Genomic DNA, 21,881 nt, shown 5'->3' on the forward strand with positions numbered 1-21,881 from the left:
GAGCCCAATCGAGGGAGACCCAGGGGTGAAGCTGTCACCCAAAGTTGATTGATAAAGGAACTTTGATAAATTTTGGAATATGATACGTGAAGGGTCAGCGCCCAGAAGAGGAGGACCAAGGGATGAAGTCATCCCCCCATGTGAAACCGTGATAAACAATTGAGAATGGTCAGCGCCTAGAAGAGGGGGGCCCAGGGGTGAAACATTATCACCCTAACGAATTTTCATTTGTTTAAAGGAACTTTTGATTTTGGTATTTGAACACATTAGGCCCGAAAGCAGGAGACTTTCAAAGGAAACGAGACTTGACCATCGACTGTCCTGAGAACTGCCATCAGAAGTGTCGTCCCGTGCTGGAGAAGCCCGAGATTGTACTGTGCTCCAAGCTCCCATCTTACCCCTTGTCCAAAACGTGGGGAACGGAGACCCAGGCTACCGCATCCTGACCTATTATTTGAGAACACTTCTTTCTTTTCTTGAGAACTATCCCACACCCCTTTTTGTATTAGTTGTGAGGTTTGGCAATAGGTTTCTTAGTATTGGCCCTTTTTTATTTTGACACAACGCCACTAGGACTGCTTTATTCTTCATTTGATCATCAACGCTTGCTTCCATCTTAGATATAGGTTTAAATTAGGCATTTTTCCAACCTACATACGGCATTCATTGTTCAATAAACACCCTTGAACTGTGATTATTTGTGTCTTACTTTTTGTCACCATGGTTTTCTCGCAGGTGACAGGGGGCATCCCTGACGGGTGTCTCTACCCATCTCAAATTGTGAGGAGAGCAACCCATTTGTATTGACCCTGGCTAAGGGTGATGTATAAAGATATGATATGGCATTTATAATGCGCCTATAAACAAGTGTTTCAAGGCGCAACGAGTCAAGGGAGGGGAACAGAGGGAAGACTGAGACAACAATCTTACTAGGCCAGGTGACATTGAGATTGCGCAAGTGCAGGGAAGGGGGTGGGAGGAAAAGTGCGAGGGGGAAGGGAGAGGGGAAGTGTGGCCAGCTGGTGGCAGGTGCAAGGGTAAGTTCAGACATCAGGTGTCAAGTGCTGGTTGGGGGCTGTAAGCATACAGAATAGACCCGGAGTGCAAGAGTTGCCAGGGGGGCAGTGCAGGTGTGCAACTGGTGGGTAGAGGACGTGGGCCCGTGAACAGAGGGTAGCCAAGTGAGCAGTGCAGTTTCAGTTTCAGCCGGGAATTCAGCAGGGGAAAGGAGGAGAGAAAGCAGAAGCAGAGAGGAAGGTCTTGAGGTGCTTACGGAACCGGAGATGGTAAAAGGAGGTGTAAAGCTTCGAGAGACCCCTGGCCAATCCCACACTTTGATAACACAGCATACATGAATCACCAAGATACAGAATCAAATGCCTTTTGAATGTCTAGTGTAGCAGCCACCGCTTGGACCCCAGGATCTATCTGTGCAATATATTAAAGAGGCAGCACAGATTCAGTGCTGTGGACCTTCCCGGGATGAACCCCGACTGATCCGGGTGGATAATGTACGGTATGACCGGCATCAGCCGAGTGGGCAGTCTCTTCACAAACACCTTTTACATCTGTATTAATTAAAGATAGGGGATGATAGGAACCACATTGATCTGCATGTTTCTCCGGTTTCAACAAAACCGTGCTAACTGCCTCGCGCATGGTGCCAGGAAGCGACAGAAAGACGAGGGATTCTCGCTATACTTGTAGAAGGTGTGGGGCGAGGGTCTCCGTTTAGCGTTTGTAAAATACAGCTGTGAGGCCATCAGTTCCAGGCACTTTCCCAGATGGTAGATGGTCAATTGCCTGAATAATGTCGGATAAAGAGATCTACTAGGGCCCTGGTATCTTGTGATATCTGACTGAGTGGGAGCACACTGAGAAACCTATACATCTCTTCTAGCGTGCTTGTGTCCTTGTTAGTATTAAGGCCCTTATAGAAACCTGTGAATACCCTTGTTGATCGCTGTAGGTGTGTGTACTTGGTTACCAGAGGTATCTGTTATGAGTGGAATGCACCCATTGCTGTTCTCTTGACGCGCCATGCGAGCAAGCAGTCTACCAGGTCTGTCACCCTCCCTGTACCTCCTAGCAGACATTGCGGCATCAAAGAATTTAACTTCTCGTTCAGCATCGACCCTGAAGGCATTGATGGCCTCCTTGATCTGTGCTAACGTGGCCATAGGGGATCATTAGCCAGTTCCCGTTCTAGTCTCCTCAGTCCGTCTTCACATTATGCTATGTCGGATTGCTTTGAGAACACTGAACTCTGCCGACATCGCAATCCCCCCGAATGTAGACCTTGAAGGCTTCCCAGAGCGTGCAGGCCAAGGGCACAGAGCCTACATTTTTCTCGAAAAACAATTGCACATGATCATCAATAGTGGACGCAAACACCACATCCTGTAGTGCTAGCGGTTTAAAGCGCCAGTTGTTACGAGGCCTGGAGAGTGTTGGCAATGAATGTCAGGGAGATGCTAACTGGGGAATGGTCAGCATAGGTGTGAGGGAGCATAAGGCGTCCTTAACCCCTCCAAGTAATGTATCAGAAATGAGCCATATGTCTATACGGGAGAAGGAATCGTGGACCATTGAATAAAAGGAGTAGGAGCGGCCATCAGCATGTAATGTTCTCCAAGCATCTATCAGCCCAAGTGAACGCATGCCCTCTTTGATCATAGAGGCTACCTGCGTAAGAACCCTCTGAGTGTGGGCGGCTCTGTCTAGTTCAGGAATAGTGTTGAAATCCCCCCCTCCCCTGCAATATAGGGATCAGTGGATATCGGGCAAGTTCATCAAAAATATCTGTATAAACTGGGGGTCATCAACATTAGGGTCGTACACATTCTTCAGTAAAATTTCTGTCCCTGCAAGGGACCCATACACCAGGACATATCTACCTAAAGTGTCTGCCTTTGTATGTTTGCACCGGAATGGAAGAGACTTGTGCACCAGGGTCATAGCTCCCCTAGACTGAATAATATGAAGTATAGAAGCGGTTCTGACCCCAGTTTCTAGCGAATCCCTTGCAGACTGCCGGAAAACGCATTGGGTCTCCTGTGGGTACAGGATTTTAACTTTGTGTCTTTCGACATATAGGTGTATCTTTGCCGTTTGATTGGATTACCCAGGCCACGTACATTCCAATTAAGGCAAGTTATGTCTCCCATCTCGGTACAGATCGCTTAGTATTTTCTCCTACAACAAATTGACTTAACTTTGCCATTACCCCAGAGTTCCTCTCTGTACCCCTTTCTCTCTTAACTGTAAATGTAGTATGTACCAAGTGTTGTTTTGACAATCCCAACAATACCCTGCCACCCCACTCCCGGTCCCCCTTGAAACTGGGGTGATGATACCCCCCAAAGAACACCCACAACCATTAACGCAACATTGCATGGGGAAACTGGTGCATGGGTCCACCCGGGCCAACACCGGACTTGGACACAGAAAACAAAAAGTGTTTATATACTTCTTATGTAATTGTCCCTGCTAGGGGTAACATGTTCACCATCAACCGCAGGACCGTGGAAAAGAAAGTGCTCGTTCTCAGCATCACAGTAGATAACAAAGCGGCATGCAAAACTTTCCACATAGAGAGATCCACAGGGCTTGCGAGGATGGAAGCGAGTAGTCCTCCTTTACAAGGACAGAAATTGGGCTTCATACTCTGGGTTCAGGACGGCCGGTGAGGTCTCTTTCAAAAACATCATGGCTTCGCCAGGTAATGTAAAGAAGAAAGTCTTGTTTTTTCACTCTATACGTAGCTTGGCGGGGTATAACATCGCATATTTCAAGTTACTGTCACTCGGCTGTTTCTTAACCGCCAAGAAGGATTTCCTCTCTTGCTCAACAGCCACTTACAAGTCAGGATAGATATGTATTCTGTTCGATCCCAGCCTCAGGTCTCCTTGCTCGCGGGCCGCTTGAAGGATAGCATCACAATCCCGTTAATTGAGAATACAGGCAATGATGGGGCGTGGAGGCGGACCAGGTTTAGGTGTAGGAGCCACGGATTTATGGGTGCGTTCAATAGCAAATTGTGGTGATAATGCTGGGTTACCCAGAAGTGGCAACAGGATGGCCTCTATCCACAGTTCCAGGGATGTGTCAGTATTACTCTCAGGGTCTCCTATAATGTGAATGTTGTTGCGACGGGACTGTGATTCTAAGTCATCATTCTTCTTCTCCAACTAGAGTACTCACTTGGAAGGTGTAGTCAGTTCATATCTCATGGTGGATATATCGTCTTCCACTGTTCCCACTCTTGTCTCAGCCTCCCTTAGACTTTGGTCTGTCTTATCTATACATGTTTTAATGGGGTCGATGGTGCTGGTTATGACATCAAGCTTGCTGTGCACTTTAGCAAATCCTTCTTGCATGCATGCCATCATGCGTTGAGTTTTGGTGAGTTCCATCGGTATTGATTCCAATTCCGTGTCTGTAGTCGCTACGCCGGCGGTCGATGGCTTAGGAGCGGATTAGGTCTATTGGCTCATTGTTGTGCTCCCTTTTGTCATACTTCACAAAGATAAGGATCACCGTCAAAGGATGGGAGCGCTCCAAGGATAGTGAATATCCCGATCAGGAAATCCACAGTGCACTGGTGATATCAGACCAATAGTTTCTCACTTGCAGTAGAGGTGCAATCGATAGATGATGGTCAGAGCCCCTTAGGGGGCAGTGTGGGTCAATGTGATCATCATAGGCTACAGCTAAGTCCCCCCCACCCCCCACAGAGCAAAACAAGCAGATTATGAACCGTCCCAGAACCGCATGCAAGCAGCCAAACAAGATGGTGCCCCCTATAGCTCAAAAGTCAGCCGCTGGAAATACATTATATCAAGTGCCAGGCTCCGATGATTCAGCTATAATGGGTTGTCACCAAGTTGTCTCCAAGATGGCCGCCAAGGTTGTCTCAAGCAAGCTACGGAGTGTTATCTACAATGGTAGCCAGAGTAGCAAGTGGCGCTAGTCTTTTAAATCTTGTCCACTGAAGATTGTAGGGCTCGCCACTGCAGCGCCAGGATCACCTCAATGAGGAAAAGCACCAATTCCTTGTGAAGTAGCCCCTGAATGAAGTTGGGTATGCGGCCTCCCAGGGGACCATGTAGGGAAACTCGTGCTGCAGGCACGCAGGAGGTCGCTCCGCAGTCCGGGGTCACCCCAGCCGCGACGTCTATGTCCCGGCTCCAGTAGCCCAATGTAATAGTTCTGCGCTGTCGGCAGGAGAGGTGCCCTGTGCACCGCCGCCAGACGCTGCCGTCTGTATACCCGGGAGGAGCAAAGGGTCCACCAAGTTTCTCACCAGGCACCAGATTCTCGATAGACCTGCAGCGGTTTCAATCGACTGGCTCCTATGGCGCGGCGGGTGGCACTGGTCACACTCTGCTCCTAGTCCTTCACCACCGTGGCAGACCAAATCGCTTGTTTCCCGTCACCGCTCGGGACCGGGTAAGGATGTATGTGCCACCGGGGCTGTTAAGACTTCACTGCCTGCCCCAAGATGTTGCAAAATCAAATAGAGAAATTGGTTTCTGTCCTAGTTGGCCTCAGGTGCGGGAGCTCTAGATAACCGCTACCATCTTGGTCGCTGTGCAACAGTGCCCCAACCAACTTCCATTTTAATTTAATGCCTTTCAATTATGTTATAAGAACGTAGGCGCATGGGTGGACAGAAAGAGCCATAGGCACTTGAACTTTAACGTCCCTGAGGACCTACTGTACTTTATGCTATTTTGGCCAACGTACACTGTGATACATCGATGTATGTATGCTGCTGCCTGTTTCTTGTATTTCTGTTAACGTTTAATAAACTGCTGGTATGTTCAGCAGTCGAGAATTGTTTGCTAGCAGCAATGAAAATGTGTTGTTTCTGACTTAAATATAGTTGTAGTTGTTTTATCCTACATTTTATGATATTTTTAGCTAGACTAAAATTTAAACCAATAAAATGCTTTTCTTTTTTAAACAAGTAATATGGTTACTTTTATACTAACTTTGATGGAAGTGTGTATTTTCCGAAATAAAGTATTGAATTGATAGATTGAGTGAGTTGATTGATTATTTATATAGCGCATATACACAATGTGTTTCAAAGCGCTTCAAGGCAGGGAGGGAACATGGGAGAATACAGTGACATTCTTACAGTCCTTGAAAAATTCAGAATGTGAAATTAACTATCGTAATCAGCCTGGCGACATTTCAGATAGTGCAAGAGTTTTTGACAATGATAGGGAGGGGGGGGTGGGAAGGAGAAAGAGACAGACAAGTGGCTACATTAATATGCCTGACGACAATTTAGGTAGTGCCGGAAATTAACAATAGGTGGGAGGGAATCGGGGGGGGGGGGGGTTAGAGTAGGAGAAGAACAAAACAAGCGACTATCATATTAGGCCTGACGACATTGCAGATAGTGCTGGAGGGGGAGTAGAAAACAAATGAGGGAGATGGAGGGAGGGGGGAGGAGACAAACAAGCTGATATCAAACAGGTCAGGAGACATTAGTGATAGAGTAAGAGATATAGACAAAGATAAGGAGGGGAGAGGGGTGGGAAGGAGAATGAGACAGACAAGCAGCTACATTACTATGCCTGATGACAATTGAGGTAGTGCCGGAATTTAACAATAGGTGAGGGGGGGGTTGGAGTAAGGGAGAAGGAGAAGAACAAAACAAGCGACAGTCATACTAGGCCTGATGACATTTCAGATAGTGCTGGGGGGCGGGGGACAAGTAAGGGAAGGGGTGGAGACAAACATTTGCTGCTATCATACTAAGCCAGTGACCATTCTGATAGATTAAGTGCATAGAAAAGTAAGGGAGGGAGAGTAGGAAACAGCAGAGAATAAAACTGTGAAAAAGAGCGGAGAAGCAGAGGGGAGAGCGACTACAGTTGCATAGGTTAGTAAAACACATAATGTTGCAGGGAACAGAAAATGTGAACAAGGATTCAAACGGAAAGTGGGTGCAGCATGGTTCAGGGCCACCCTGAGTACGAGATCCAGGAGAGGTCCAGCATGGGAGTTGAGAAGGTGCAGCAGCAACAGAAGCCAATGTGTCCACAAGGTCAAATCCAAGCGATGGCAACAGGGCGGTGATGGTGAAACCATAGTGAATCCAGACAACTCAAAGTCAGGAAGAAGAGATCAGGCAAAGCGGGGGGCAAAGCAGGATGAAGGGCCAGAGAAGAGAAGGGGGAGGAGGGTAGACCGACATCAGGGAGACCAGAGGAGGGTGGGGGCAAAAATAGACATTATGCGAGCCAGAGGGGGGGCATAGCAGGACATCACAAGGGGCCAGAGGGGGTGGGTACAGAAAGACATCACAGGGGGCTAGCCAGAGGGTTTGGGGGGCACAAAGACATCAAGGGGGGTGGGGCACAGAAAGACATCACAGGGGCCAGTGGGAGGTTTAGGGCAGAGAAAGACATCACGGGGGCCAGAACGGGATGGGGGGCACAGAAAGACATCACTGCGAGCCAGAGGGGCATGGGGAGCAGAGAAAACATTATGGGTGGCTAGAAGGGGTGGGGGGCACATAAATGCCAGAGCGGTGTAGGGGGGGGGGGGGCACAGGGCAGCGTTACAGCAGCAGACCGGGAGCAGACAGGGGCCTTCGGTGTGATGACCGGCCCCCGCCTCCCAGCTGCTACGATTGGATTAAGAGCCAAGTACAGCCAATGGATGGGGGGGTGCAGGGCCAGGCAGACAAAGACAAGTGGTAAAAAGTGCTGCCATGATGAAATGCCTGCATGCAGGGTTGCAAAGTTAACTGCAGGAAGGCAGAAACGGTGGTGGAAAGAGGGGAGATCCCTCATTGTGTTGGCCATGTTAAATGTATTGGATCCTTCTTGTATACTTTTCGAGTGATTGGGATTTTCCACTTTAAAGACAGATTTACAATTATAGATTTGCTGCCTTCTTGATATGCAATTTCTTTTGTCACCATGCTGGAGAGGGGTGCATCAGTTAATTTTCCCACAAACCACTTCCTCTATCAGCTGATGGATATAGTGATCACGTTTGTTTTCGGATAACTTTTAGAAAACTGTTTGCCTCCCGCCTGTAATTCATGGTGAAATAATATATCTAGTCATCATTGGAGATTAATATGTGCTAAATCTGCACAAGAACGTAAAAGATATTCCTTCATTGGGGCATAAAAGATGCACATTATTCAGAACTTGCTGATTAAAATATTTCTCATCTAGGACGTGTCAACCAGGCACCGCGCTAGATATTGTAGAGTCGGTGGTCTTCAAATTCCATTGAATTTTCCCATCTCCTATGCTCCTCCCTGATTGGTCAACCACCTGTGGCCTTTGATAATGAAATGTGGGATCTGGTTATGGTGGTGAATGATAAGAAGGTTCAATGTTGGAAGGGTGGTGACCCCCTTGGATGCATATTTATATGGCATGGATAATGTGTATGCTCTGTTGGTAATTTATTAATACCATACAATTACTTCAACACTTTTAATACGGCATCAGTCTTTTCTACCTTTGCCACTGATCAGTGCCCTATTTTGTCTTTTGTGTTTCTCTTGATTTTCTTTACCTTTTGCCATCGCACTCTCTCATATATTATTTATTGTTCTCCACTGTAATAGATCCTGATGTATTAATCGTGTCTTATTTCTATGATAGTTTGTTCTTTTACGGCTCAAAGAATGCATTAATTTGTTAACTCACTTTTGTATAGGTTTCCACTTTTACTGATCTAGTGATTGTTTTTAATCTTATGATAGATTTGTTTTCTTCTTTCTTCTATATTTAGTTATCTGTACTTGTTTGGGCACGTACTGTGGGGATTATGCTAATAAAAGATGAGAAAAAATGAACTTGTTTCCAAGAAATGTAAATGTTCGCGCAAGGGGTTGGAGTAGGAAGAAAATAAGGCAAGGAGAAAATAAGCCCTGGTGGTACATGTTTTTCTAATACTTCTGACACAACACATTTTATAGATATAAAGCTGGATGTAGCCATAAAAGTCTGCATTTCTTATATAAAATATGTATAGGATTTTTATCTGTCTTTGAAAAATGTTTTGTGGATTTATATGTAGGGATTAGCATGTAGATGTTTGGACAGCATATCATATACTAATTATTTTACTTCGAGCATTCTACAGTAAACCATGTTCTTACATCATCCTACAGTACTACCCCAACCCACAGTTAGTGTGCATCTGGTTGCATTTCTACAATCATGGCTCAACTTAAGGCTGCTAATGGACAAACACTTATTTGTCCTGACCGGTCGTGGTGATCTCTTAACCAATTATGTTACAATTTAAAGATATTGTTTTTAATATATCTCTTGTCTGGTGGTTTGTGTCTGAAACGTTTGCCGGGTCACTGGTAACAGTTCATGTAATCTCTTGCTTCAGCTGGTCTGGGAACCTGGATGTTATTTCCTCTCTTTCTCGGGTTTGCAGGGAAAGTTTGGCTTCAGTTTCAAATCTTGATATACTAAGTCACTTTGGTTTAGAGTTCTTGGAATGCGCGCTTCTTCTCCCCATATCTGCTCCTTTTTTCTGTCCATTTGCTTTGGGTTTCAGTGACTACACACTTAAATTCCTACAATGAAGTCTTCCTCCATTTTATCACAAATCCTCTTCCTTGTAAGTAGGGCTGTACCAAATAATGAATTTACTATTTAGCCGGATACCAAATAGTTTATCCAAGTATTCGGCCGCAGCTGAATAGTTTTAATAGACAAAGCAAAACAGGGTTCACGAGGGCAAAGCCCTGCAACCACTGCTTTCCCGCAAATTGCAGCATGGGGGGGGGGTCGTCAGTGGACTTTGCCCTGATAGCCCCCATATTGTTTTGTGTTTTAAAACTCTGTGCAACAGGGATCACCAGACATTGTTTTAGGGCCATTTATGCAGTATTTTTTAAATTACCAGGGTAAGGCCAGCAACCCCCACCCCTCCAGCAACAATTGTGCTGGTCGCCAGATCTTGCCCTGGCTGCCCATGCTGGTTTTCTTGTGTGTAAATGAGTGGGGGGCTGCCAGGGCAATGCATGGCACACCCCCCGCGTCCCCGGCAGCGATGGAGGTGTTTGCTGGGTCGGGACAGCCAGAGCATGGCTGCTCTGGTGGCCACCGTAGCTGCTTTATTTTCTAAATGGGATGAGGGGGCCGCCACACCAGGCGACCCCACCCCAGCAGGAAAGGCGTGGGTTGCTGGGTGTTGCCCTGGTGGCCCCTGCTCGTTCATACAGCTGCAGGGGCTGCCAGGGCAAGGCCCGGTGACCCCCCCTTCCCCAGTAACCATGCCGGGGGTGCATGGTCTTGCCTTGTCGGCCACCGCAGCTGCATTTATTTAAAAAAAAAATGCCTGGCCGCTACCAGGGCATGGCCCTGTGACTCGCCACACCCCAGCAACAATTGTGGGGGTCGCTAAGTCTTGCCCTGGTGGCCCCTCCAGCTGCATTAACGAGTGAGGGCTGCCAGGGCAAGATCTGGCAACTCTCCCTAACAGGGTGGGAAGAGGGTTGTGTCAGGCTGCAGCAGCCAATAAGGAAAGACCTGATTTGGCTGCTGCAGCCTGTCCCTGCTTTCCATGATTAGCTATTTCACTCAAACACAGAGAGCTAATCATAGAAAGTGGACTGGACTTCGGCTTTGATTTAAGTATTCAAGTAAGTATTAAGCCGAATAGCTGGTTTTCAGCCGAAATTCAGCCGAATATTTACTCTAAGCCGAAATTCGGTACACCCCTACTTTTAAGGGATATGAGACTAAAGACTGGAATTCCCAAAATGCAATGTTTATATTAACCCTGTGTTGGTATTTTGCCACTTCTGGCCTGAGTCCTGATGGTGCCGTACTTTGTCATTTTATTCTCCGTCTCCTGACTTCTTGTCTCTCTGCTTCGTCTACACCTGAGTGTTTGATCTCGTGCTTACACTGCCTGCACCCTGACTTTCACACTAGTCCTGTTTCTCACTGCACTTGGTGTCTGCATGTGCTCCTCACAACAGCGTCCCTCTCTCTGTGCCTCTTTCTCCCTGGGTCACCACATGGGACTGCTCTCAGGGTGCCCGACTTATTACTGGTGTATGTCTCTTGATTGCGGCAATGCAATGCTAAGGATGTGGGGTTATCTAGTTGTCCTTGACACTGCTTCTTGTCTTGACATGAACCAACATTGTGTTTCTCACTCACCCACTGTGCACCCCATTTTCCATTTTAATTCACCTCAGTGGCTTGTGATGTTCTTAGGAACGCTCTTCAAGCCAACAACTACGTCCCATTCGTTTTTCCGCCTATTTGACTCCAGTGACTGTGGTTCGTACCAGTTTCTGTGTTCGCTTTCACCGCAATCTCCAGTCCACTAGTCCTCTCCGCCAGCGCTCTGACATCCTGTCGCAGCAGGGTAACTTCGATTCCTACTGCATCAATCTTGTTCTCTAAAGCCGTGCTTAGTTCCGCCATTGTTGTCCCCCATGAGTTCCTCAGCTCAGTTATCGCATCGAGGACCTGATGATCTTCTCTCCCTGGAGTGTCGCCCACGGAGACCACCGCTGTGCTCGGCCCCTGGGCAGCAGGAGTTCGTGGCGTCTTGGCAAAGGCGTCCATCGTGGGTTGCTTGCTTTTACCCCGGAGTCCCTTGACCGACATTATTCCGTCTTGCTTGCACGTTCAGCTTCGGGCCTCTGAATGTCGCACCGAGTCAGTTCCTTTAGCACCACGGCAACACCCGGGCTATCCGGGCCCAGACATGTCCCCCCTCAAAGAACCGCTGCGTGTAACCGCTTGCGTCACACCTAATTCCTAGATGTGTTGTGCTTTCCCACGTATCTTGTTTTCAATAGCAGATGCTGCTCATCCTAGTCAGCTTCGCTGTGGCCACTCTTATCTTGCCCAGGCCGACTTCCAGATCATCCCAGTGCGCACGTGTTATGTCCCACACGCTCAAATTACTGCAGCGCCCCGACCTCCGGCTCGTATTGGGTCCTTGAAGGGGTGCAGTCCACCCTGCCCCCCAGTTGTGGCGCTGAGTCACTCCAGGTGCGATGCTGGGATCTGGGTGCCTTCTTTAAGGCCATGCAATCTGCAGGGTCTCCCCATCTTACATCGCATGGCTCTGTGCTGCCAGCCCACAGGGGAGCGGCACCGCACAAGCCCGCCTGCACGTGCGCAACGCAACTCACAACTTGTTATGGCGCTGCTTGTTAGTCCGGACCCCTTCTTTTGTCCAGTTATCAGCCGACTGTGCACATGTCCCGTCGACCACGTATTAGTGCTCAGGTGGTGCTCTTCAGTGCCTTGGACCCAGCTTACAGTCACAGTGTACAGGACCTTATTTCTCACTGGTCTATCAGAATGTTATCACACACCGTGCATATAGACCCCGCTTTATGGTCTGGGTGCCTCCTTCAGGGGCCTCGCCATGTGCAATGCCTCCCTTTCTTCTGGCATATGGCGCTGCACCTCCAGCCCTCAGGGGAGCAGCACAGAGCGAACCAGTTCAATCCAGCGCCTCGCCGCACACATACATTGCGCTACGCCTGAATGAAAGTTCTTGTCCGTACCACTTGGTCGCTGGCCAAGTGCGTATCCAGCCGGCCGTGCATTTTCAGGTGCCCAGGTTGTGCTCTGCAGTCTCCTAGTGCCACTCACATACACAGTTGTGTATGGGCTCCGTATCCTTCCTGGGTCTACCAGCAATTACTGTGCCCGGCTGCTAATAGTCACCGGCATCCGCACACACGGTCAGTGTGCGCGCGGTGCCGGCAGCGCTGATGAAAGTAAATGATGAAAAAATTTGCCGTCTCCTCTCCCACACCAACAGCAGGGTCTGCAGTTGCAATCAGCCACCGCACACTCCACCTTCAGCGCCTCTCCGTGCCCAGCCTGTCCTTACCTCAGGGTTTCGCTGCTACAACGTATCAGTGCGGCCCCGACTCGATCTTCACTCGCAACCACTTCAAGCCATCTGGTCTCGCGGGTCCCTTTGTTCTGGCGCGGCCGCCATTTTGACCGACGGCTTCCTTCCAGCAGTGTTAAAATGTATCACATCTCCTGCATCCTTCGTCGTATCAGCTCGTGGGCGATCGCATCCTCTTCCTGACACTTTCAGACACCCTTGCTGGTATTTCTTTGTTAGTTCGTTGGCTGGTAGCATACGATGTAAAAAATCAATAGACGGATCACGGAGCACAATGGAGACCCAGCCTACTCCATGGCTGCCAGGCCACACCCCCACTCCAGTGACTGTGGTTATGTGACAACAGTGATGAAAAAAAGACTCCAGTTGTAGTCCATTGTTCACTCAGTCGTAGAGGCACCACACCAGAGTAGGATTTTTCATAATTACCTTATTGTTAGGGACCATATAGGTGTCAACCATGGTTTACACTAATTTTACCAAATGGCATTTTTGCCAAATGCATTTTCACTGAATCTTTGCCACTTTTATTTTTAGCATAAGCTTGCAGATGGTATGTATCGGTAAGGGATATAGTAAGGAGGTGAGTGTGAGGTGCAAAGAGGGTACGGGGTCTCCACCCGCTGTTTGTGGTAATACAAATTGGAAAAGTTGGCGAAATGCATTCGCCAAAAATTCCAAAATAAAATGCAGCAAACATTTATAGAACTGTTAGCCACCCGATACAGGGTCCTAAATCTGCTTCCTCGAGCAAGCTATATATTGGCTGCAGACCTTTTGCCAAAATTGCTGTCTTATTATTTTGCCCAAGAGCAGATACCTATATTTGATATGGAGTTGATCTGGTGTATTCTTATGGACTCTATGCCGTATCTGCCAATTACATTGTCTTGAGAGAGAGAGAGAGATCAAAATGCTTGCAATACATAATACATATAAATATATTAGAACAGCTTAATTTTGTTGGTTTACAAGTTCCTTGTATATTTGATCAACATGTTTTGTTTGAATGAGTGTAAGTAATTCAAATATTGTATTTTGACTTTGTTTAACTAGGACGTGCATGTGTTTGCATTGGAGAGGGAAAACAAAGACAATGGACGAAGAATTTACCTTGTGACAACGTACACAGAACTTTGGTTTTATTATTAGTGAGTATTTGTAAATCTATGAATTGCATGTTTTGCGTGTCAGAAATGTAAAACTATTCTATACCAAAGTTGCTTTCAATTGGTGATCGCTACAAATATATAATGATTGAGTTTGGTTTTGACACTTTGCATTCAAAAGAACATTCTCTCGTCACGTGGTTTGGATTTTGTGATTGTGAATCGCACCCAATAAGGGCACCTCAAAGCTTAAAAAGAAGCAGTCAAAATGCAGACCAAAGTTGAAATGGTAAAATCAAATGAGTTCTTTAGGACCATAAACAAATCACCATTGTGAGCATTCAGCAAAATTTCAGTAAACAAATGCAGATTTCCAGTCATTAGTCGATATTAATCAACTCTTTCCTAAATTAAATAAGCACAGTTGGGCACATAGATATTTGACTCGGTGCCAGCAGGTGTAGTGCTTGTCAAAGTTATTTTGTCACTTCAATCACTATTGCCCTATGCATGCTAAAAGGCCCTCTTCGAGAAAAATTGTTATCCGATATGTTCTGCCGGTTTAAACCAGTGGGCAGCAGCGTACTAGTGTGTATTGGGTGCCAGATTGTCAGGAAGAACTGATTGTTGGCTCCATTTTTCAATTTGTAGAGGCCATTCTGTTTTTTTTGATCACCTTGGTTTTTATTGGCATTTTTATAAAGTAAACAAAACACAACTCCCTCCCCCCTCCCCCCTCCTCCCTCCCAGACTCAGGATTCACGATTAGTCCAGTGCAGCAGTACTTCTCCAAAGGTTGTCCAACCTGCCCCCCCCCCTTGCCAAGCCCTAATTGGTTCGGCTGAACTGACATAGCTTGCCCCTTCGTATGTCTTCTTCGTCAGAGGCGTTTATTATACCCAAAAGTCGCATGCTCCGCAGGCACCACCGCTGCCTTGTACCATCCACCAGATATGAGAGTAGTGCATCCCAGTCCGACCTGAAGCTCAGGTGGTCTCCCTGTAGTGAGCAAGTTAGCCACTCCAGCGCCAGCAATGACCACATCTTTGCCACACACTCATGGTCCTGCGGCGGGTCCTTCGCTTTCCATCTGCGAGCTAGGACCATAGTAGCCGCCATCATCATTATTGCGTAAAGCTTGCGGCTGGCTTTAGATTTAATCAATGCTAGGGACCCCCCCCAGGCCCAGCATCGCCAGCCCTTTGTTCTCCCCGTAGTGAAGTCCCAAAACTTGTTTGAGTTCGTCCCATATCCCCGTCCAATAAGTCTTAAGTTTTGGGCACTCCCACCATATGTGCTCCCAAGTTCCCACTGTACCGCATTCTCTCCAGCAAAGAGGGGATACCCCAGGGTACATTTTGTGGAGTTTAGAGGGGGTCACGTGCCATTGGGTGAGCAGCTTCATCCACATCTCCCTTATTTGAAGTGATCGTGTTAGCTTTGGTATTTGCTTCCATAACCAACTCCAGTTGTCCCCTTCAATGGCAGACCCAGTAGCTAGTTCCCAGTTCTTCACATAGACTAGCTGTGGAGGGTCCTCTCCTGCTTTCGTGTGCCTATATATGGCTGTGATCAGATGCTTGTCCCCCGAGTCCCTGCAGAGAAATCTTTCAAAGGGAGTTTGTTGTCGAGTTGCTGCTTGCTTTATGGTGGGATGGGTGAGCCAATGTCGAAGCTGACAGTATCGGTACCTTTCCTTTTCATCTAGCGCAAAGTCCATTTTACACTGTTCGAACTGCTTTACCTGCCCCCCCCGAACATGTCCCGTACCATCCTGCACCCCCCTTGATGCCACCGTTGAAAAGCAGATGTGTTATGGCCAGGCGCGAACTGTGGGTTATTAAATAATGGGGTAAAGGGCGATGGATGCAATGTTATGTGGGCTTGTTGCACTGCCTCATCCCAGGTACTGGCTACCAGGGCTAGAATTGCACTACTATACAACTGAAACGGCCTGTCCTGCTTCGGCTTCCACAAGACCCCTTCAAGGTCCTCCCCCCAGGACCGCCCAGTCCATGGGCCTCCATATCTTCCCCCGGTCGTCTTTTTGCCAGTCGCCGAGAACCTTCAGTTGGGCCGCCCTATAGTACCCCCTGAAGTCAGGTGATCCCATGCCCCCACGGTCAGTGGGAGCTCTCATCACCCTAGCCGCTCCTTGGGGGCTTATTGGCCCACACGAACCTGCTGACAATTTTGTTCAGTGACCTGAAGAAGGCTGGAGGGACGTGCGCCGGCAAGGCAGCAAAGTGATACAAGAGCTTTGGGAGTACAGTCATTTTTAAGGTGTTAATACGACCTAGCCAAGAAATCGCGAAGGGCCCTCAGTCAATCGTCTTACTCTTTAACTTCTCCAGGAGGGGTGGATAGTTCGCCTGATACAAATGTTCCACATTTGTCGTCAATTTTACTCCCAGATAGGTGAGAGAATGCTCCACCCGTCTATAGGGAGAGGTATGTGTTAAGGAATGGGCTTCTAGGATCGGGATTGTGAGGTTGAGAAGCTCTGTTTTAGAAGCGTTTATTTTCAGGCCCGCCACGCTACCAAACTGAGCTAATTCAGCTTCCACTGCAGGAATCGCAGTGCTCGGGAGGGTCAATGAAAGTATCATATCATCAGCGAAGGCTGCAATGTTGTGCACTTCCCCTGCGAAGGGAATACCAGTTATGAGTGGGTTGGAGGGCACCGCTTCAAGGAATGGTTCCAGATGAAGGGCATACAATATTGGGGACAGAGGGCATACCTGCTTGGTGCCCCTCTCGACTAGCACCGGTCAGACAGTTGTCCATTCACCGCCAGTCTGAGGGTGGGGTGTCTATAATTGGGTCCAATCTTATCCATAAATTTGGGGCCAAAACCCATCCTGACCATGGTTGCGAAGAGGAATCCCCACTCCACCTGATCAAATGCCTTCTCCGCGTAAATTGCCATCATGAGAGCGGGGACTCCTTTCTTGTGGGCCTTCTCTAATAAGTGGGCCAACCTTCTGACTTTGTCTGTGGTTTGTCTACCTCTGACAAATCCCGACTGATCTGGGAGAACTAGGTTCGGGAGCAAATAATCTAATCTTTTTGCTAAGATCTTGGCATGTACTTTAGAATCAACATTGATTAAAGCTATGGGGCGATAAGAGGTGCACTCGGTTGGGTCCTTGCCCTTTTTATGAATGAGGACGACTTTCGCCTCCTCCATTGTTCCTGTGATTGCGCTATCCCACCCTATTTGATTAGAGAGCTGGGTCAGAATGGGGATGAGGGTTTCCCTATGCAGTTTGTAGAATTCTGCCACATAGCCATCCGGGCCCGGCGACTTAAGGTTAGGTAGAGATCTGATTGCTTCCCTGACTTCATCCTCTGTAATGTCCCTTTCTAGTGTTCCCATCTCTTCTTGGGTTATACGGGGCAATGTAACCCTGTCTAGGTACTCTAGTTGGGAGGACTGCTCCGGGGTATCAGACGCATACAGGTGGAATAGAATCGGGCAAATTCCCTTAAGATGTCCTCATTTTTAGTGCTGGTGCTCCCTCCTTCTCTTTCCACCTTAATTTTCGATATTGTCTTTTCCTGCTGGTACTTTCTAAGCATTCTCGCGAGCAGTCGGTCTGCCTTATTGCCTTTTAATATAATATTTCTGCCTAAGACATAATAGGCTTCGTTCAGCAGCTCTAGTCTGGATCAGGTCCAGCTGAGCCCGAATCGCCCTGTACTCCCTTTTAGTAGCCGGGGTCTGATTTATTCCCATTTTTGCGGTTATCCCCCTGAGTGCTTGCTCCAGGCGTGCCTCCTCTACTCTTAATTCTCCATCCCTTCTCGCCTTAAGCGATATTATCGCTCCTCTCAGGGTCGCCTTAATGTTGTCCCACCTAATCTGGGGTGTTGTGTCCTCTACTGGGTTCTCCGCAAAGAAACGTTCAATTTCCTCTTCGATCTCTCAGACCAGAACTTGATCTTTGCAGAGGGCGGAGGGATAGTACCATTTCCAGAGTCCCGGGGGTCTGCCCTTCGCTTTCAGGGTTATAATCAAGGGGGCATGGTCGGAGAGGGTAGTGGAGCCCATGGTGATATCCAGCGCCCTTCCCAGAGGCCATTCTGTTTTTTAATTTTAGAGGCAGCTGGAGTGATTGAGGCAGCACCTGAAAGGAGATGTTAATATGTTAAAAGTGTAATGTATTTATTTTATTGTACCGTATTTTCTGGGGAATTCAAGGGATAGTGATCTTCCAGTAAAGGATATCTCTGGTGCCCTCCTTTTATTTCGTGACAGTTTACAGCTTAATATATGTTCTCAAACTTTTATTTAACGGAATGAGGCCAACATTTTTTTTTAAGCTCTTGCTTCTACATAACTTGCTTGCGTTACATATAATCCGTTTTTGAGAATCGGATTAATGTTCATATTGATTGATTAATTGGCTTCCTATTCCAAGTCAGTTGAACAAAGTCTTTAAAATGCTTTCCAGCATTTTCAATTTCTTTTAGTATGTTTCCCGTGCATGAACTGGTGTTTGCCTGTGGCTCTGCTCCTGCCTTACCTCCTGAATGTTCCCCTGCACAGAAGTTAGTTTTGTGATCTTCTGATGTTTAAAATATGAACAGACGTGTTCTCCAGTGAGGAGGAGAAGAGCCCCTGAAACCAGGGGGAGAGATGTGCTCCTGTGAGGAAGATGTGAGCCACTGTGAGCCCAGAAGGGGGAAGAGAGTGTTATGGGGACCGTTCATCTGGATGTCAGCATCCCACTCAATTAACCAGGATAGGGCATATGGGCCAACCGGATAAGGTTATGGAGAGCAAGAGAAGGTCAGGCAACACCACAACACAGCCAGCGAGGAAGCTCTCTTGGGCCTGAGACGTCGAGCAACAGATCCTGCTAGATTTGAAAGTCTTGCAGGATTTTTAAGAAAACCTTAGATTAGGCTCCACCATTCGGCAGCCTGTGCTGGGTGTTCCAGTATTCCGGCATAGACGCAGCACGTACCCGCTCACGGAGACCAGAGGAGAAAACGGAAGAACCAGAAGAACGTGATGAATCAGAAACCAAGGAAGGAGAAAGTGAAGAAATCGATGATGAAGGAACCAAATAAGACTGGTTGGAGAGGACAGAAGAAACGGAAAGAGAAAGCGGTTCATAGAAGTTAGAAGAAACAGAAGGAGATAGCCGGAAGAGGCCTACCGAAGAATGTACATTTACAGGGAGGCATTCTGGTGCCTGTGCACTGCACCGCCTGTGGTCTCGTCCCTGAGCAATGCCTGAAAAATAACTGGTCCGTGCATGTCTCAAAGCCACAAACGGGCATTGCATGAAACAATGAGTCCAGGGGGCCCTTTAGGCAAAACTAAATGCTTGCAATGGAAGAGATGGGACGTAACGTTAATCAAGTCAAGCAACATTTTGAAAAATACATTAAGCTACAAGAAATATAGAAATGTTGACGGGGTAAAGACATCTCAAAATTTGTTTCATGCTCACCATTACAACAGACGGTGGGGTGAATTAAACCACCACCATTGTTGCCTCTATTAATTTGCAGAGTGATCAACTATTCAGTGTGCTGCTGTTTGGGCACATTACCAATCGTTGCAGAACAAGACTGGGCAGAGTAGGAGCAGATATTTGTAGGCAGTACATCATACTTCCACAGGTATTTAAAGCAACTGGGGGGGGGAATAGGAACAGGGAGAGGTGTTTGGCCAATTCGAGGGATATGTCCGCAGCATAAGAGGTGAGGGTGGAAAGAGTGAGTAAGAGATGAGGGGCACCCCCTCGCAGAGGCAGCAAAAGAAGCAACCCCCAACCTCAGTTTAGACATCCTTCACTGGCAGAAAACACAACCAGGAGGTGCACAGTGCCGACAGGGAGAGTTGCATCAGTCCTTCCACAAGGTACCCGGAAGGCAGAAGTCCAGGTAGGACGTTAAAGAACACCCGGCCCGTGTAAAGTTGGCTTCCCTGTACATCATGGACACAGACATAGGTGATGACATAGCATAATTCCTTCAGGAATTACGCACAGACATTCGGGCCAGCAGGGCTGATCAGTGCCTTGCGCCAAGATCTGGTCGCCACCAGGGATGCTACAGACACTAAGGCTGCTGGTCACCGCAATCAAAGCAAGGCTTGCCCCGTTAAATGCGACCCCCAGTAGGAGCCGCTCCGAACCCAGATGGTGGGGGAGGAGTAGCAGCGGCATCAGTACCTATGCAGTTTATCACTCTGGTGACATTGGTTATCACACCTGTGCTATAGGCTCCCCAGAACGAGATCCGCTAAAATATGCGCAGTTTAGAAACCAGTGTGGACTACACTTAAATTGCTGACCACATGCCTTTCCCAAGGACTCCACCAAAGTGGCCTTTATGCTAACGTGTTTGCGGGAGATGGGTAATGCCACTAACTGGTATATTCCCTTGGTTAAAACACAAGACTTGATACTACAGGATTATCAGGGCTTCAAGAAGGAAATGGGGAAGCTGTTTGCCTGAAAGCCACACGCTCAAGCGCTTGATAACAAACTCCTCGTCTTAAGACAAGGTAGTCAGGACGTGTTGGCGTATATTACCATGTTCATCCGTCTCATTGTGAAGACCTTCTGGCCTGAGGACGAACATGCCTCCCTTTTTGATCGTGGACTCTGAGCCAAATTCAAGTATGTATTGGCTCAGGTGGTGAATCCCCCTCTGAACTGTTTGGAGTATATTGAATTAGTGGTTCAACTTGACCACTGAGTGAATGAGAGAAAAAGGATCATCAACGAGAAATCCGACCCATACTGTTTCGACCCAAGGTGCTTTTTTCCGGTGGGGTACGGAATTCGGGGTACGGAACCTCAGAACCAACAGTGGAGTTAAGGGACCCCTTGTACAGAGAGGAAAGAGAAACTAAGACAAGCTCAGCAGCTTTGCCTCTACTGTGGGAGAGCTGGGAACTTCATACAGGTGTGCCAAGGGTGACTAAAGGAACAAGAAAGACAGTGGGGGACAAGGACGATACAGTGAACTCTCTGCAATCGGAAAACTAGAAGGCCTAGCGGTTTTAAAAGCTGATTTGCCAGTTCCGGGCACTCCTGAACCTTCTATGTCCTCAAACAAAAAACACTACCATCTAACATTGCAAGTGGTCTTGACAGTAGCAAACCAGGTACCCCAGGCTGTGGTGGCATTCATAGATTGCAGAGCCACGGGGAGCTACATAGACAAAATTCTAGGTGCTACTTTTGTTCCTAAGGAGCGACCAGAGCACATATCTGCAGTAGATGGCACCAGCCTGACTTCAGGACCAGTACAGGATTCTGGGACCCGGATTATCTCTTGACCGAGGGATCCGTCACGTCGTCCCTTCTCTACTGCCGAAGAAAGCCATCCAGCCTATACCTTTGGCAGAACACGGGCAGGGACTTAACTCTGTCCTTTTCCTGGTTCTGAAACCTTCCTGCAGCGACTGTCCCATTATCACTCTGAGAGATGAACCTTTTTGTCTCCAAGCGGAAGTTCAGGGTGGAGACTCTGCAGTCTATCATCCCTCCGATATCGCTGCAGGACGTCCTATCTTCTGTAGACCTAGAGGTTGCCTTTCTTCATGGACCCATCAAGAAGGTTGAATGGCGCTTCCTGATGTTTGCTAACCCCAAGTGACACTTTCCGTTCTGTGTACTTGCCTTTGGCTTAACATTGCCTTGCAGATCTTCACAAAGATTTTGACTCCGCTGGTGGGGATCCTTCACACTCGTGGGGGGAAGGTGTCCTGGACCAACCGTATCTGGATGACTGGCTGATTCATGCTCCAGCCACAGAGTAAGCCGTGTGGACCACAAATATTGTCTGTAAGACCTCCTCTGGTTAAGTTGGGAATTGAACCTATCCAAGAGCCACCTGGTCCCC

At 47.7% G+C, this 21,881-nt stretch overlaps 1 protein-coding gene across 4 annotated transcripts in view; it reads left to right on the top strand.

The window, feature by feature from the left end:
- PRIMPOL (primase and DNA directed polymerase) overlaps positions 1-21,881 on the top strand; it is a 790,131-nt gene that overhangs the window by 281,787 nt on the left and 486,463 nt on the right. For all 4 annotated transcript variants that reach the window (XR_011282268.1, XM_069631491.1, XM_069631492.1 and 1 more), the window contains one exon: positions 13,957-14,051. Coding sequence is in view for 2 of the 4 variants with exons in the window: in XM_069631491.1 (XP_069487592.1) it covers positions 13,957-14,051 (95 nt within the window). In the remaining 2 variants the exon portion in view is untranslated. The remainder of the gene's footprint in view (positions 1-13,956; positions 14,052-21,881) is intronic.

Source organism: Ambystoma mexicanum, chromosome 6q (assembly GCF_040938575.1).
Source record: "Ambystoma mexicanum isolate Mex_15411 chromosome 6q, UKY_AmexF1_1, whole genome shotgun sequence".
Lineage (NCBI taxonomy): Eukaryota > Metazoa > Chordata > Amphibia > Caudata > Ambystomatidae > Ambystoma > Ambystoma mexicanum.